The 15,465-nt window shown below is 39.3% G+C and overlaps 1 protein-coding gene across 1 annotated transcript in view; it reads left to right on the top strand.

Moving 5' to 3' along the window:
* LOC126183926 (paired amphipathic helix protein Sin3b-like) overlaps nucleotides 1-15,465 on the top strand; it is a 280,872-nt gene that overhangs the window by 130,114 nt on the left and 135,293 nt on the right. Inside the window, exons 7-8 of the mRNA XM_049926273.1 lie at nucleotides 9,900-10,185; nucleotides 14,243-14,467. Of these exons, the coding sequence (XP_049782230.1) occupies nucleotides 9,900-10,185; nucleotides 14,243-14,467 (511 nt within the window). The remainder of the gene's footprint in view (nucleotides 1-9,899; nucleotides 10,186-14,242; nucleotides 14,468-15,465) is intronic.

Below are 15,465 nucleotides of genomic sequence, written 5' to 3'. Positions count from 1 at the left end.
GGCCGCCACACATTTCAGTGTGGCTCATGGTAGTTACTCGGCCATTGATTTATTATTTTGCAGCCCAGGACTTCTCCCATCTATCGACTGGAGAGCACATGATGACCTGTGTGGTAGTGACCACTTCCCCATTTTCTGTCACCGGCCCAGCGTCAGGCCCACGGACACCTGCCCAGATGGGCTTTGAACAAAGCGGACTGGGGATATGTCACCTCTGCTGTCACTGCTGAAAATCTCCCCCACACTGTAACATCGATGTGATGGTTGTGCAGGTGACTAGCACAATTGTTTCTACAGCAGAAAATGCGATCCCTCGCGCTTTAGGGTGCCTGAGGTGTAAGGCTGTCCTTGGTGGTCGCCGGAAGTCACTGAAGCAATTAAAGTGTGTTGACAAGTCCTACAGCGGCATAAGTGGCACCCTTCCCTGGAGCGCCTCATAGCCTTTAAACGGCTCTGTGCCTGTGATCGCCAACTTACCAAACGACAGAAGTAGGATTGTTGGGAGAGATACGGCTCGACCATTGGATGCCATACATCACCTTCCCAAGTCTGGGCGAAGATCAAACGTGTTTTCGGGTACCAGACCCCAACAGGTGTTCCCGGTGTTACCATAAATGGCGTGTTATCTACTGACGCTAATGCGATTGCCGAGCACTTTGCTGAGCACTATGCTCGAGCCTCTGCGACGGGGAATTACCCCCTGGCCTGGAAGGGAACGTCCTCTCATTCACTACACGCCACAGTGAATCCTATAATGCCTCATTTACAGTGTGGAAGCTCCTCAGTGCTCTTGCACATTGCCCTGACACAGCTCCTGGGCCTGATCGTAGAAACAGCCAAATGATTAAACATCTCTCATCTGACTACAAGCAACATCTCCTCATCATCTTCAACTGGATCGGGTGTAATGGCGTCTTTCCATCGCACTGGCGGGAGAGCACAATCTTTCCGGTGCTCAAACCCCGTAAAAACCTGCTTGATATGGATAGCTATCGGCCCATCAGCCTCACAAACATTCTTTGTAAGCTGCTGGAACATATGATATGTCGGCGGTTGGGTTGGGTCCTGGAGTCATGTGGCCTACTGGCTCCATGTCAGGGCGGCTTCCTCCAGGGTCGCTCTACCACTGATAATCTTGTCTCCCTTGAGTCTGCCATCTGCCATCTGAACAGCCTTTTCCAGACACCGACACCCGATTGCTGTCTTTTTTGATTTACGAAAAGCATATGACATGACCTGACAACATCATATCCTTGCCACATTGTATGAGTGGGGTCTCCAGGCCCGCTCCTGATTTTTATCCAAAACTTCCTGTTTGTCCGAACTTTCCGTGTCCCATAGTTCCATCCATATCCAGAAGAATGGAGTCTTACAGGGCTCATCTTTGTCAGCTTAAGCAGAAGTGCTGGCAGCACCTCAAGGCCCTCCGTTGCCTGAGCAACACCAATTGGGGTGCAGATAGCTCTATGCTGCTGCGACTCTACAGAGCCCTTGTCCAATTCTGAATTGATGACCTCTACTTGTGGTCAATTCACGTACACCTCCATGGTGTACACTTCGGCCACAGCTTCGTCTGGACCTTTCAGGTGGCTCTAAGGACTTCGTTAATGCTGCAGCTCTCCGCTGTCACTTCCTCTCGATTCTTGACACGTTCTGCGGCCCTGAAGTGTTTTACACTGACAGCTCGCTGGCTGATGGTTGTGTTGGTTTTGCCTACGTTCACGGCGGCCCTATTGAACAGCATTCCTTACCCGATGGGTGCAGTGTATTCACTGCAGAGCTGGTGGCCATTTCTCGTGCACTTCAGTATCTCCGTTCATGCCGTGGGGAATCTTTTCTTTTATGTACTGACTCCTTGAGTAGCCTGAAAACTATCGACCAGTGATACCCTCGTCATCCTTTGGTAGCGTCCGTCCAGGAGTCCATCTGTGCCCTGGAACGGTCCAGTTGTTCAGTGGTGTTCGTGTGGACCCCCGGTCATGTCGTAATCCCAGGAAATGAACTTGCTGACAGGCTGGCCAAACAGGCTACGTGGAAACCACTTCTGGAGATGGACATCCCTGCAACTGAGCTGCGTTCGTTATTATGCCGCAAGGTTTTTCAACTTTGGTAGATGGAATGGCAAGATCTCAGTATGCACAACAAACTGTGAACCATTAAGGGGTCCATGATGAGGGCCTCTCCCAGGGACTCCATGGTTCTCTGCCGGCTCTGCATTGGACATGCCTGGGCGACTCACGGCTACCTCCTGTGCCATGAAGACCACCTCTGTGGCGATATGGTGTCCGGTTGACAGTGGCCCGTAATCCTCTGCTCTGTCCTTCTTTGGCTGCCCTGCGACTTCATCTTCAGTTGCCAAACTCTTTATCATTGATTTTAGCAGACAATGCCTCATCAGCTGATTTGGTTTTACATTTTATCCATGAGGATGGATTTTATCATTCAATCTGAGTTTTAGCACATGTCCCTTGCCCCTCTGTGTCCTGCACCATAGTGCTTTTATGGTGGAGGGTTTAATGTGTTGCAGAATGGCTGGCTTTTCCTTTTTATTTCCGCAGTCAGTCAGCCACTGTAATCTGCTTCCTTGTTGTACTCTCGTCTAACTGTTTCTTGCATCACTCTGTTGTTTTCTTGTCCTCTTTTGTTCCTTTTAGTGTTTGTTGCCTTTCCTTCGTTCTTGTGGTCTTCCTTTTTTTGTGTTATATGTCTCGTCTGTTTTATTCTCACACTTTTGGCATTGTTTTATTAGGAACAAGGGACCCATGACCTCGTAGTTTGGTCTCTTTCCCCCTCTTTTAAACCAACCAACCATAAATACATCACCTGAGGTTTACAATCGATTGTCTTACACTGACTGCATGGTGAAAGGCATCCAGGTGCTCCCACCACCATTCCTGGCATTTAACAGGAAGATAGAATCATGGGCAAACTACATCACACACATGAACAGCATTTTTTAGCCAGTATACCAGCCATATTTTAAAGATATTTGGAACACCCAACACAGGAAGTTAGACACATGGCCAGTTACCAATCATTGTCACTGTCAAAAACGTGAAAGATCTTGCAACAAATTTGGATGCCTTATTCAGTGTGCTCCAACAAGTAAACTTGAAGTGTAACAAAGACAAAGTCTATTTTTTCCACCATAAGTTGAACATTTAGGACATGTTTTAAATGCCACAGGGATGCATCCCACTCCACTTTATGTAGAGGCCATACAAAGACTATCAGTCCCAAGGGACACCAAACAACTAAAATCAGTGTTGGGTCAGCTGAACTACTACCAAAAATTCATTCCTCACACAGTAGCCATTGCTGAACTACTCCAACAGCTTCTTAAGAAAAATTTAAACAGCGTTGCGACAAGGCTTCTCAGGACTTAGAACAGGCATTGCTCCATCTGACGTGCCTCATGGCTTATGACCTTATTCAGTTGCTGATTGTTGCAGAAATGTGGCCTTGGAGCCATTCTTTCTCCCAAAATCAATGGCATTGAGGGTCTGACTGCATTTGTTTCCAAAATTTGAAACCTGGCACAGTGCAGTTACCATCAAATAGAAAAATAGGCCTTGGTCATCATATTTGTGCTAAAAAAGTTTCATGGTTATGTGTATGGACAGTGATTTATTCTTTTAACAGACCATAAACCCCTACTGACATTTTTAACATCCACTATAACATACCTGGCAGGACTGCCACTGTTCCTCTCAGGGTATTACTGTGACATCCATTACCATTCCACAGTTCATTATGTGAACTTGTATGCATTGTTCCGTCTCCCAGTAGGACAGGACACAGACTTTGAGCTGCACTGGAGATTTGTTTCCACACAGACACAGAGGCCAAGGCCGCTGCCACCCATTTGCGAGTGGATGCCACAACCATCACCCAAAAGTCACCATTGGGTCTGGTCCTCCATGACATCATCCAGTTTGTGCTTTGGAGGAGTCTGGCAGATCAAAAAATCATCAAGCATCCCGAGATCCATGCATATCGGCACTGTCCAGAAACTGTTGTAGCAGATATTGCACCTCAGTTCACATCTACAGAATTTCACCACTTTTGTGAAGAGAACGGTATCATTTTGGTCTGTATGGCACCTTTCTGTCCGGCTTCCAATAGCTTGCTCCGCAACAGGTCCGTGCATATAAAATCCAGATGGCGAAGCTGCACCAGCATCACTGTCTTGAAGAGGCAATTACCTTGTTACTTGTGTCGTACCCCTCCATACCGCAGGATGGCTCAAGCCTGGCAGAGAAATTACATGGTCAACCACAATGCTCATAGTTCTCCATAATCCATCCCACTACTCATACATCCCCACACTGGCATCCTCATTGCTGTCATCACACCCTTCAGGATGACGTACAGGCTGCCAGCATTGGGAGGAGGGGAGGTATGTTATATTGGGGTGCACAGCCCACCAGCATGGCAGTACTGCTCCACAACTTGCCTATTCTTGATTTTCTCGCTGCTATCATCACTAAAGTGATAAGACCCTCAGAATCTATGAAAAATAAAGCTAATTAGTATTACCAAGCAACTATCCCAGAACCTGGTACACAGCACCAGTTGCACGTTGCTTATCTAATGTCTTCCAGGGACAGCAAAAATTTGATTTTCAATATTTTTGGTAATTATTGACTGAATTTAAACATTTTAAATGCTTTCATTATCTACTCATTAAAGAGTTATAATCACGTTACAATCTTAACACAATAAGGAAAGTAAGGTAGAAACTATGTATATATCTTAAAGCAGTGTAACTAATGGCACACAAATATGTGGACTTTATTCATCCAGTATTTGAGAATGAGAGTGCTTAGTAACTTCCAATAAACTTTACATATAATTTCAAACCTCCATGAAACTTTTTCTCATTGACACCCACCACAAAATGGTGAAAGGAAAAAAAGGTTATCGCTTACTACATTTTTTCTGTTCATGCAGTAAAACTTGAGCATTGGCCATGACATATTAATTTATTTCTTCTTTACTACTATGTGTGGGGAAACTAGCTTCTGCTTAAAATGGTGTGTTGTAAAATTTCAATATCAGGCATGAAGTTTTACTTTATTATTTCATTACTACTACCTCTTTTCACCCCACAGTTTGCAGACAGTATCTAGATTTAGATTAGTTTTTCGTTCCATAGATCCATCGTGAGGAGATCCTCGTTGATGTGAAACATATCATTTTTTTAAATAAAAAAGCTGAAATAACAATACTAATAGTATGAGTATATACAATACATCATATGAGTATATACAACACATCATTTGTTTCTATTAAAAAATTCGTCAGTGGAGTAGAAGGAGTTGGCCACTAGTCTTTCAGACTCCTTTTAAACTGATCTTTATTTGTAACTAAATTTTTTATGTGTGCTGGCAAATTATTGAAGATGAGTATCCCTGAGTAGTGGACTCCTTTTTGAGCTAAAGTAAGTGCTTATAAGTCCTTGTGCAGATCATTTTTGTTCCTGGTATTGTATGTATGAACTGAGCTGTTTGTTGGAAAAAGAGATATATTATTTAGGACACATTTGATTAAGGAATAAATATACTGAGAGACAGTAGTTAGTATACCCAGTTCTTTGAAGAGGTTTCTACAGGACGTCTGTGAATTTACTCCACAAATAATACGTATTACACACTTTTGGACTCTGAAAACTTTTGTTTGACTTGAAGAGTTAACCCAAAATATTATACCATATGACATTATGGAATGAAAGTAGGCGAAGTATGCAAGCTTTTTCATTTTTATGTCTCCTATGTCTGCTAACACTCGAATTGCAAGTACAGATTTGTTAAGGCATTTCTGCAGTTCTGTGGTGTGCTCCTCCCAACTGAATTTATTATCAATAATTTATCCCAGGAATTTAAGACTGTCAACATCTTCTATCTGCTCTTCTTCATACTTTATGCATATGCTGGGCGGAAACCTCTTACAGGTTCTGAATTGCATATAGTGAGTCTTTTTGAAGTTTAATGTCAGTGAGTTGGCTTTAAACCATTTATTAATATCCATGAAAATATCATTAGCAGATCTTTCTAGAACTACACTTGACATACTATTTATAGCAATACTTGTGTCATCTGCAAACAGAACGAACTCTACTTGTGGCAGTGCAACTGATGAGAGTTCATTAATGTAAACAAGAAAAAGCAGTGGCCCTAAGATGGATCCTTGTGGGACACCACATGTAATTTCTTCCTATTCTAATGATGACTGATGACTTAATTCACTAGTCCCTTGCACTGACACCCTTTGTTTCCTGTTAGCGAGGTATGACTTGAACCATTTTGCAGCACTGCCCATGACACCATAGAATTCTAATTTATTTAAAGGGATGTTGTGGTTCACACTATCAAATGCCTTTGACAAATCACAGAAAATACCTGCTGCTTGTAATTTGTTATTTAATGAATTAAGTACATTTTCACTGTAGGTGTCACATCACTGAATGTACACCCAAATTATGTCATTGTATGATACACAGTTCAGGAGATATTACATCACAACATTGACATGTGTGAAAACTTGCTTGTACGTAACATGTAGTACAAATTACCCAGACTGTATTCATCCAGAGTTTCATAAGGAGAGGACTTAGCAACTTCTAACAAACTTTAAGCATAATTTCAAACCACCTGTAAACTTTTTCTCACTAACATGATAACGTAAAGTATTTAATACATTAATTCATTTGTAAAGTAATCGAGCATTTGAAGCAGTTTTATACATGGTAGTTTGCTTCTTTAAAGAGACTTTACTGGTATGATTCTATTTCACTTGCAGGTCAGCTCATAATAATACTACATCCTGCATTCAAATAGAGTGCCTTGACCAACATCAAAGAAGTTGTTTGATATTTATTTGTATGACAAGTTTCTTTGTTGTTCCTCTCAATATTGAAACTAATCATGATTGGAAAATATTAGAACATATTGTTTCTCCAATTGTTCTTGGGTCAAAATTCATGAGTTAGAGCTGCTTACATTCTTATGTCAAATCAGTTCGTGGAGAATTTAACGAAATTCAGATCTCCATTATCCCTCTTTCCCTCTCACAGTCAGCCTGAGCATAGACTTCTATAAAATGACTATGCTCATGCAATTTGTATGATATTTCTTGTTTTTCAGTAAGACAGAATCCAAATTACTGTGGCAAAGCGAGATTTAAAAAAAGGAAAATAGGAAAGTATTAAAGTTTTGTGAACTGTTAAGTGATACTAATCATCTGTGTGTCTTGTACTTACTCGTGAACTGACATCAATAGCAGTCTCCTGTATCTAAACATTTTTATTAATTTCCTTTGGCAATTAGAAAACTGCAGCTTAATTTCACTAGCTCTGTGCTCTCACATCCAAGTTTAGCAATCTCGGCCGGTTTTATGCCCCAGTGTGTGTGCTGGTACTAAATTTATTGTACTGCAATTTTTGTGGAGTTGTTTGTTGAGATTCTCCTGGATACTGATGTATTGCATAGAATTTATCATTAGTCCACTCTCCAAAAATGCCATGAATTCATAACATCCTGGGGGAGGGGAAATCCCTTGCCATCACTATCCAGTGGTCAGTTGCCCCCTCCCCCTCCTGACACCATTCCATCGACGACTTTTTTGATTCAACTCAAAAGAAATAATTCCGTGTCTCATCCGCTGTAAGAATGCTTGCTAAGAACCTGTATCTTCACTGATTTTTCATTCTGGTCACCTAAGATTCACTGTACCCTTTTTGCACAAACTATTGAGTAAATTAGTTTATCAATAATGTTTATGAACTACTCTTTAACAATGGATAGTTTGTGTCAAACTTTATTAGCTGTTAGATGGTGATGGCTGCAAATGACCAACATGATGCTTTGGATGTTGTGAGTGGCCTCTATAATGGTGGGTTGGCCATTACGCTTCTGATTAGCCTCTGGCCTGTGTCCTGCATCTCTTATAAGCTGACAAACTCGGGATCTAATTGTGCTAATATCCACCATAGCACCCTAAAAAATATTTTTCACACTTCCATTAATGTTGTTTGGGTTTTTGCTTTCAGCATTCATAAACACTTTCGCAGCACTTTGTGTAATACACATGCCATTATGAGTAATTTCCTCAAACACTATAATGCACTTGTGGAAACATAATGGTATTTCCAAATAATGGAATAGGAGGTTAAGATATTGGCACCAGAGTCAAATTTGCTAGGCTATTCTAATACTTTATATGATAAAGAAAGAGGAGACATTACTTTCAGACTGTCTCTTGTCTGTTGTCAAGAGCACTGGGAAGACAACCATAGCAAGGCTATATCCACTTAATTCTTTCTTTCATATCAAAGCTGAAATATCCATCCAATAGCTTCACATTGACAAGTTAGTAAACCTTAATATAAAAATATGTATCACAGATTATTGAGGGCATTGAAGGTTATGCATACAAATTAAAGTTTTTGCACATGTTGACATGTGGAGAGGAATAGAGTGGGGTACAGTATCAAGCCTGCTGATGGACTGATATGAGTAGTCCTAAAGTCAATATTCCAATGATTGTATTTCTCAGTAGTTTATCTATAGTAAAAAAAAAACATTTGGTAACATAATAGTTAGCACTTTAGGTAGAAACTCATGAGAACTTGTAATAAAATAGGCAGATGTTGAAGTTGTGCTCACAGTGCCCCCCCCCCCCCCCCCCCCCCCCATCCCCACCCCTCCAGCCGCCACAATGTTTTGTGATTCTAAGAATTGTTATGACTAATAATGCTGGTTTGCCATCTAATTTGTCCATGTAGTGTGTAGTGTCTAGTAAATTCTCACACCTTGTATCTTCACAGATCTGAAATGTTTTCCCCTACTATTTGACAATCCATTGACCATTTTGCTCTTACAGAAACTGTCAAGAACATAGCAGAGGACTGTGTACAATACACAGATCATACTTTCTTTTGGTAGGGACAGTCATATTTTTAATTTCGGGTAGAAAAATTTTGTAGGCAGACTCTGAAAACCTTGCAGCATAATTTTGAATACATATACATTGTATCGATTCAGAAATCTTTGTGCAGTACTCAGAAGTTTCCAATGTGATATTTCAACACAGTACTGTATCTAAAATACAATTTTTTTTCTGCACCTACATCACTTTTAAGACAATTAATTCATACCTCTGTAAATGAAATCTGGTGACATTCAAAATCAGAGAGCATTGGAAAATTGGATCCTAAAACTTAGAAAAGAGAGGCATGCTGCCACAGCTGTTGTCCAGTTGAATAGCTAATACACTATTCTAATGACATCTTATTTCAACAGTGACCAAAATTTTAGTCAATAGCACAATGTAACGATATGATCATATACCCATAAAAATTTATTGAAACTAAGGAAAAGAATTTTGAAAAGGAACTACATTTAGTTGCATGTGATTATATACCTTTATTTACATTGAGAATCTTTTTACAAGATTTTATCAGCAAAAGACAAACAGTTCCCAGCAAAGCAATAAATGTATCCACCCTTACAGAGTCTTGCTGCAACATTTTTCCATTGTAGTTGTGTGATTCGTTATGTGTCTTAACTTATGAGCAATGTTCCCAAAATGTATGGTAGCTTAGTCACTAACATTGCTATATTGTTATTTTTTGTGCTTTCTAATGGTGGCTCTGTTTCACTGCTGTGTTGAGTACAGGTTTAGAATTGAATATTTTTCACTGCTTACTTGAACTGTGTACTTTTGTTACATTTTGGAAGTACTAGCATAAATTTAGACCCATACTGTAAAATTTTTTGTATCAGACATTCTAGTTTATGTGTATTAATTGGTGAAATAGCTTTAAAGATTCTGTATGTTATTACTACTTGGACTGTTCTATCACTATTGAAAGATCCCTGTTGTCTCTTCCTTTACAGCCCTACCCACCATTCAGCTGCTGCTGTTGCATCTGCTTCTGCTGTTTATCACAACGTAGCTTCAGTAACGGCAGCTGCAACATCAATACCTGCTGTTGCATCTACGCCATCACCTTCACCTATGGTTCCTCATCATCATATAGCGCCTTCAACATCACCAGTACCTGCTGCTGCAGGGTATACATCTCCAGCACATTCTATAAGCCATGCTGACCATTGTATGCCTCAGGGGCAAGGTCAGCCTGTCGAATTCAATCATGCCATAAATTACGTTAATAAAATCAAGGTGAGATGTTCTTTGGATCATTAAAACATAAAGAAACTGCACAAATTAAAATTACTTGTCAGTAATAGTAATACAAAACTTGTTCACATCAAAACCAGAATTTAATGTAGAATATTTTTGCTATAAAATTCTATTTATTAGCATAATTTATTCCACACAAATCTGAATGATGTGAAATCTAGCAGAAGAAATTACTAGTACTTTTGTGACATATCACAATTTGGATCCAGATCTGAGCTTTATACTCACAGTGCTCTTTACTTGAGGTACTCAGCACATCTGCCAGACTCGTGGAAATATCCTTTCTGTACGAATTTCTCTTCTACAGTTTGAAATAATGTAGCTTGTGAAAGGAATGAGTCTGGATTTAAGTCGTAGTCCAGTCAGCACTGTTGCATCTAAAAAGAAGTCTGCTTCACTCCGCAGTCTGGTGTTGAATTAAAGACTTCACTAAAAGAGGAAGTCTCAGTATATTAATGAATGCAACATAAACTCTTAAAGATAGCAATCCAAGTCAAGTAATTTATATGTCCATCTTACCTTTTTACAGGCTATGAAAGAACATCTCGACTAAATGTTTCTAGTCCTTCAAAGCTTTGCTTGTGATAGGTGATAGCGTAACATCTTAAACATACTGACGGCAAACCATATCTCATTTTGTAAATTACTGTATGAAGAAAGTCTGAAAACATCATGCTGGTGTTCACTCACCATTGCAGTTCAAGTGGAAAGTCAGCTTGGGAACTCCCGTTGTGATACTTTCCTGAAAGAAATTGTTTTATGCCTCTGGTCTGTGCTAGAACCATTTTTTGGTTGGCTAACTTCTTTTTATTGTGTTATTTTATCGCATTACCGTATTTGAAGTGAACTGTTTTGAAGAATATGAATTAACTTTTCCTCCTCCCTGTCCCGGTCTTTCAAACTTTAATAATGGAAACATTTTAAAAGAATGTACAGCAATTGGACATATAAAAATGCTGTTAATGTTGATATTGGCTTGACTGTGCAATGTCATTTAGTAATACACTGAAGATGATAAGACTGCACATAGCCATATACCATATCAAATATTTCCTTTTGCATATTATTGATGTGTTTTCTTTGCTTTGTCTTTCTTTGACACTGATGAAACTCAAAATACCTTCATCAACAGTTATTGCCTTAAACAAGATGGGAATATGGTTAGGGCACAGATCATATTAGAAGAAAGCAAGGTTCAACTGTGACTTGTCTGTCTTTGAAATCTACAAAATATTCATATACTTTCATCAACATGATTTATTGTCATCATCATCATCAGTATCATCAGGTATTCTGTCTTGCAAGATCTAGCAATGGTTAAGTCATGACTCATATACAGCTGTACAGTGGCTTGTGGAGTATCTGTGTAGGCCTTGATGTAGAGAAGTGATGTTCAAACCCCATCTGACCATTTAGCTTCGGTTTTTTTATGATTGGTCAGGATAAATCCCAAGACTTTTCAGTAAACCAGCCTAACCTGTATTTCTTCCCTTCAGTTAGCTGTTGTAAAGATACTTAAACTGCGAGTCATGAGGGATAATGAATCTTGTAAATTTTATTTTGTATGTATCTTCTGCTCCCATGTGCCGTGTGTGTGTGTGTGTGTGTGTGTGTGTGTGTGTGTGTGTGTGTGTGTGCGCGTGTGTGTAGGGGGGGGGGGGGTAGATTAGAAAAGAAAATGAGAAAAATGAATGAAAAGAAAACTGTAAGCTTTACACTCATACTGAAAGAAATTCTGGCTTTGATTGGAACAATCTTTTATAAGAGTTCATATATGACAGAGCAGAGGAAGTTACTGTTATGCATTTCATAGTACATATATTATGTACTGGCATATATTTAGGTTTGTTGTTTAATATTGTAATTACTTTAATAGAAACGGGCATAAGAATGGTAATGGTAAAAAGCAATTTTTTCCTTACTGTACATGGTGTATCAAAAACAATCGTACGATTTGATGTGTCTATATTTCTAAAACTAATAAACATATACAATGAAGTTTGTTTTTTGATGAATGGGAAACTCAAAAAGTTTTTTTCTTTTTTATACATTTTCATAGGTGTTCAATACAAATATGTCTCCCTTGAGATGCACAGCGTATGTCAGTGTTATATTCAAATTGTTCCCACACTGCAGCTAGCATGTCTTGAGACACAGCTTCCACAACTGATGTTATGCGATGTCTCAGTTCATTCATTGTTGTTGATAACGGAGGCACATAAACAGACTTTTATAAACCCCCACAAGAAATAATCACATACAGTCAGGTCAGTGACCTTGGAGGCCAGTATTGTAAGGCTGAATCATTAGGTCCAGTGTGACCGATCCATCGTTCAGTAATCCTTTGATTTAAAAATCCCCTCATCCTGTTGTTAAATGAAGTCATTTGAATCAGTCTCCAACTGTGGGAAAAGAAAGATCTCAAGCATATTGAGATATGTGCTCTCTGTAACAGTGTTCTCAGCAAAGAAAAATGGACCATACACCATTTCCCGTGAAACTGCACAAAACACATTAAATTTTGGAGAGTCCCTCTCATGTTCTCATGTTGTACAACTTCACGTGATTGTTCCATACCCCATATACTTATATTATGACTGTTCACCTTTCTGTTTCAATGGAATTTTGCCTCATTGCTAAACACCGAGTGTGGAAGAAATACCTCATTCTCCATCTTTCCAAGAACAAAATTACAGAACTCCACACATTGTTCTTTGTCACCTCCACGAAGAGCTTGCAGTAGCTGAATTTTGTATGGTTTCATGTGTAAACATCAATGCAATACACACCAGACGGACATCGAGGGGGGCATGTTGAGCTGTACAGCGAATGGATTTCTGTGTACTCTGTGTGAAACTATGGCAGATGTGTTCGTTATCTGTATCAGACACTCGGGGACTTGTATTTACACAAACAACCTGCTTTTCAGAATTGTTCATGCCATCATCTAATGCTCTGTGCTGTCGCAGGATCCACACCATACCTAGTACGAAGGTCACACTGAACAGTTATTACTGACCTTCACTGTGCAAAACTTAGAACACAAAATGCTTTCTGTTGTCCCGACACCATTTTTACTAGAACTGAAGTGGGCGCACACTGCTACTACCTTGTGGGAATCGTGTAAAACTTGAGAGTTTACTCTTTCCAGCAGTATGTTGTTCACACACTTATCACAAATAACATAATAGTATTATGAGAAGGAAAGTTACCACCTGCCATGTAGCGAAGATACTGAGTCGCATATAGGCACAACAAAAAGATTTTCACACTTAAAGCAACAAAGGCACACATACAGGTGTGTGCACGTGCGCGCACACACACACACACACACACACACACACACACACACACACACACAGACTGCAGTCTTAGGCAACTGGTTTCAGTGCGCTCGTGTGTGTTGTTGACTAAAGCCATTGGCTAAAAGCTTTAAGCGTGAAAATCTTTCGTTGTGCCTATCTGCGACTCAGCAGCTCCGCTATATGGCGAGTAGCAACTTTCCTTCGCATAATATTGTTACATTCCATCCTGGATTTTCCATTGTTTGGAATAACATAATGGTTATGATTTTTTAAAAATCAAATGATTCTTTTTGATACACCCTGTATATTGCATTATTTCAAGAAGAATTATACAAGTAATGTGGGTTTTCAGTTTCCACCACATTTTTTGTTGTTTCTTTTGCAACACAATACCAGTGTATCAGTATTTCATTCATAATGTAAAGTTTTCTGTCATGCTACTTTCATTAGTTGTAGACCAAGGTATTCATGCACATTTAATTGGGAACAACGGTACTTGATTATGAAAATGTCTCGGTATTTAATTTAATTTCATTACTTTAAATCCACTGGTTAGTATATCATCATAGATGTCACATGAAATGAAAAACAAGAAAACATTATTTTGAATCAGAGCTAAAATGCTCTGAGAGAGCACAGGATACTGTAAAAAAATTAGTTAGGCTATTGGTACATGCCAGTTACATTGTTACTATGTGTCTGAAATCTAAAGTATAATTTGTGATCCACAGAATCGATTCCAAGGTCAACCAGACAAATACAAAAAATTTCTTGAGATTTTGCATACCTATCAAAAGGAGCAACGTAACATGAAAGAAGGTCATCTGCCTCCTGGGAAACATTTGACAGAAGCAGAAGTGTATTCACAAGTTGCAAAATTGTTTGAACATCAAGATGATCTTCTTGCAGAGTTTGGACAGTTCCTTCCAGATGCTACTAGTCACCAGGCAGCTCTTGTAAGTATTCATCATTGTAATAATCTGAATTACTAATTGTTGATTTATTCCTGAAGAGGCACATAATTGTATATCAGTACATATGTGTGTAATACTTTACCAGTTATGTGATAAAATATCCAATACAGAAAAGCTATTCATAATAATTAATTACTCTAAGCTGAAAATTGGTTACTTCTTCATTTATTAATATGGGGTGTAAAATATAGATTCATCCAGCTGCGCACTAAATTAAGCTCTGATTTTTCAGTTATTATGTTGTTACTACAATTAATGGAATGAGTAAAAGTGAATTGCCTCACCCTATAACTGAGGTATTGGTTCATCGATAGGCACATGAACAAGACTAATAATATTGCTAAGTTTTCAGCTGAATCCTTCAGAGATAACAGAAAACACACACACACACACACACACACACACACACACACACACACACACACACAAAACCTGCATGATTACCGGTTGTCTTGACCTATTATGTTGTACTGGGACTGCAGCTCAACTGATGTGTTGTAATGTGTGGAGTGGATGAGCAGTAGGAGGGAGGTTTGGAGGAAAGGGTGGTGTGAATGGGAAAGAAGGAAGGAAGACTATAGTTTAACATCTTATTGACAGTGTGCTCATTAGAGATGGGTGTGCATGGGAGGGAAAGGTTAGTTGTATACGACTGTTTGCTGATGATGTGACAGAACAGTTTATGAAAATGTGTTATGCCAGATGAGGGAGAAGTGTAAAAGATGTGAAAAACAATGTATATAATTACAGTCAGAAAGCAAAACACAACCACTCCAAAGATGCTCAAAAGGATGGAATATGTGCAGTCAAATCATGAAAAGATGTAAGTGCAAGCCAACCTACATGAATCTTATTACGCAGTTAATGTAATTTCAGATAAATTGAAACTGGCGGAAGATGACACACAGGTGGGAGCAGAAGACCTAGTTAAAAAACACAGGTTTAATTTACAAACAGAGAAGGAAGTCAATGTTAACAGT

This window comes from Schistocerca cancellata, chromosome 4 (assembly GCF_023864275.1).
Source record: "Schistocerca cancellata isolate TAMUIC-IGC-003103 chromosome 4, iqSchCanc2.1, whole genome shotgun sequence".
In the NCBI taxonomy this organism is placed as follows: domain Eukaryota; kingdom Metazoa; phylum Arthropoda; class Insecta; order Orthoptera; family Acrididae; genus Schistocerca; species Schistocerca cancellata.
This window is presented reverse-complemented; position numbering and strand designations above follow the sequence as displayed.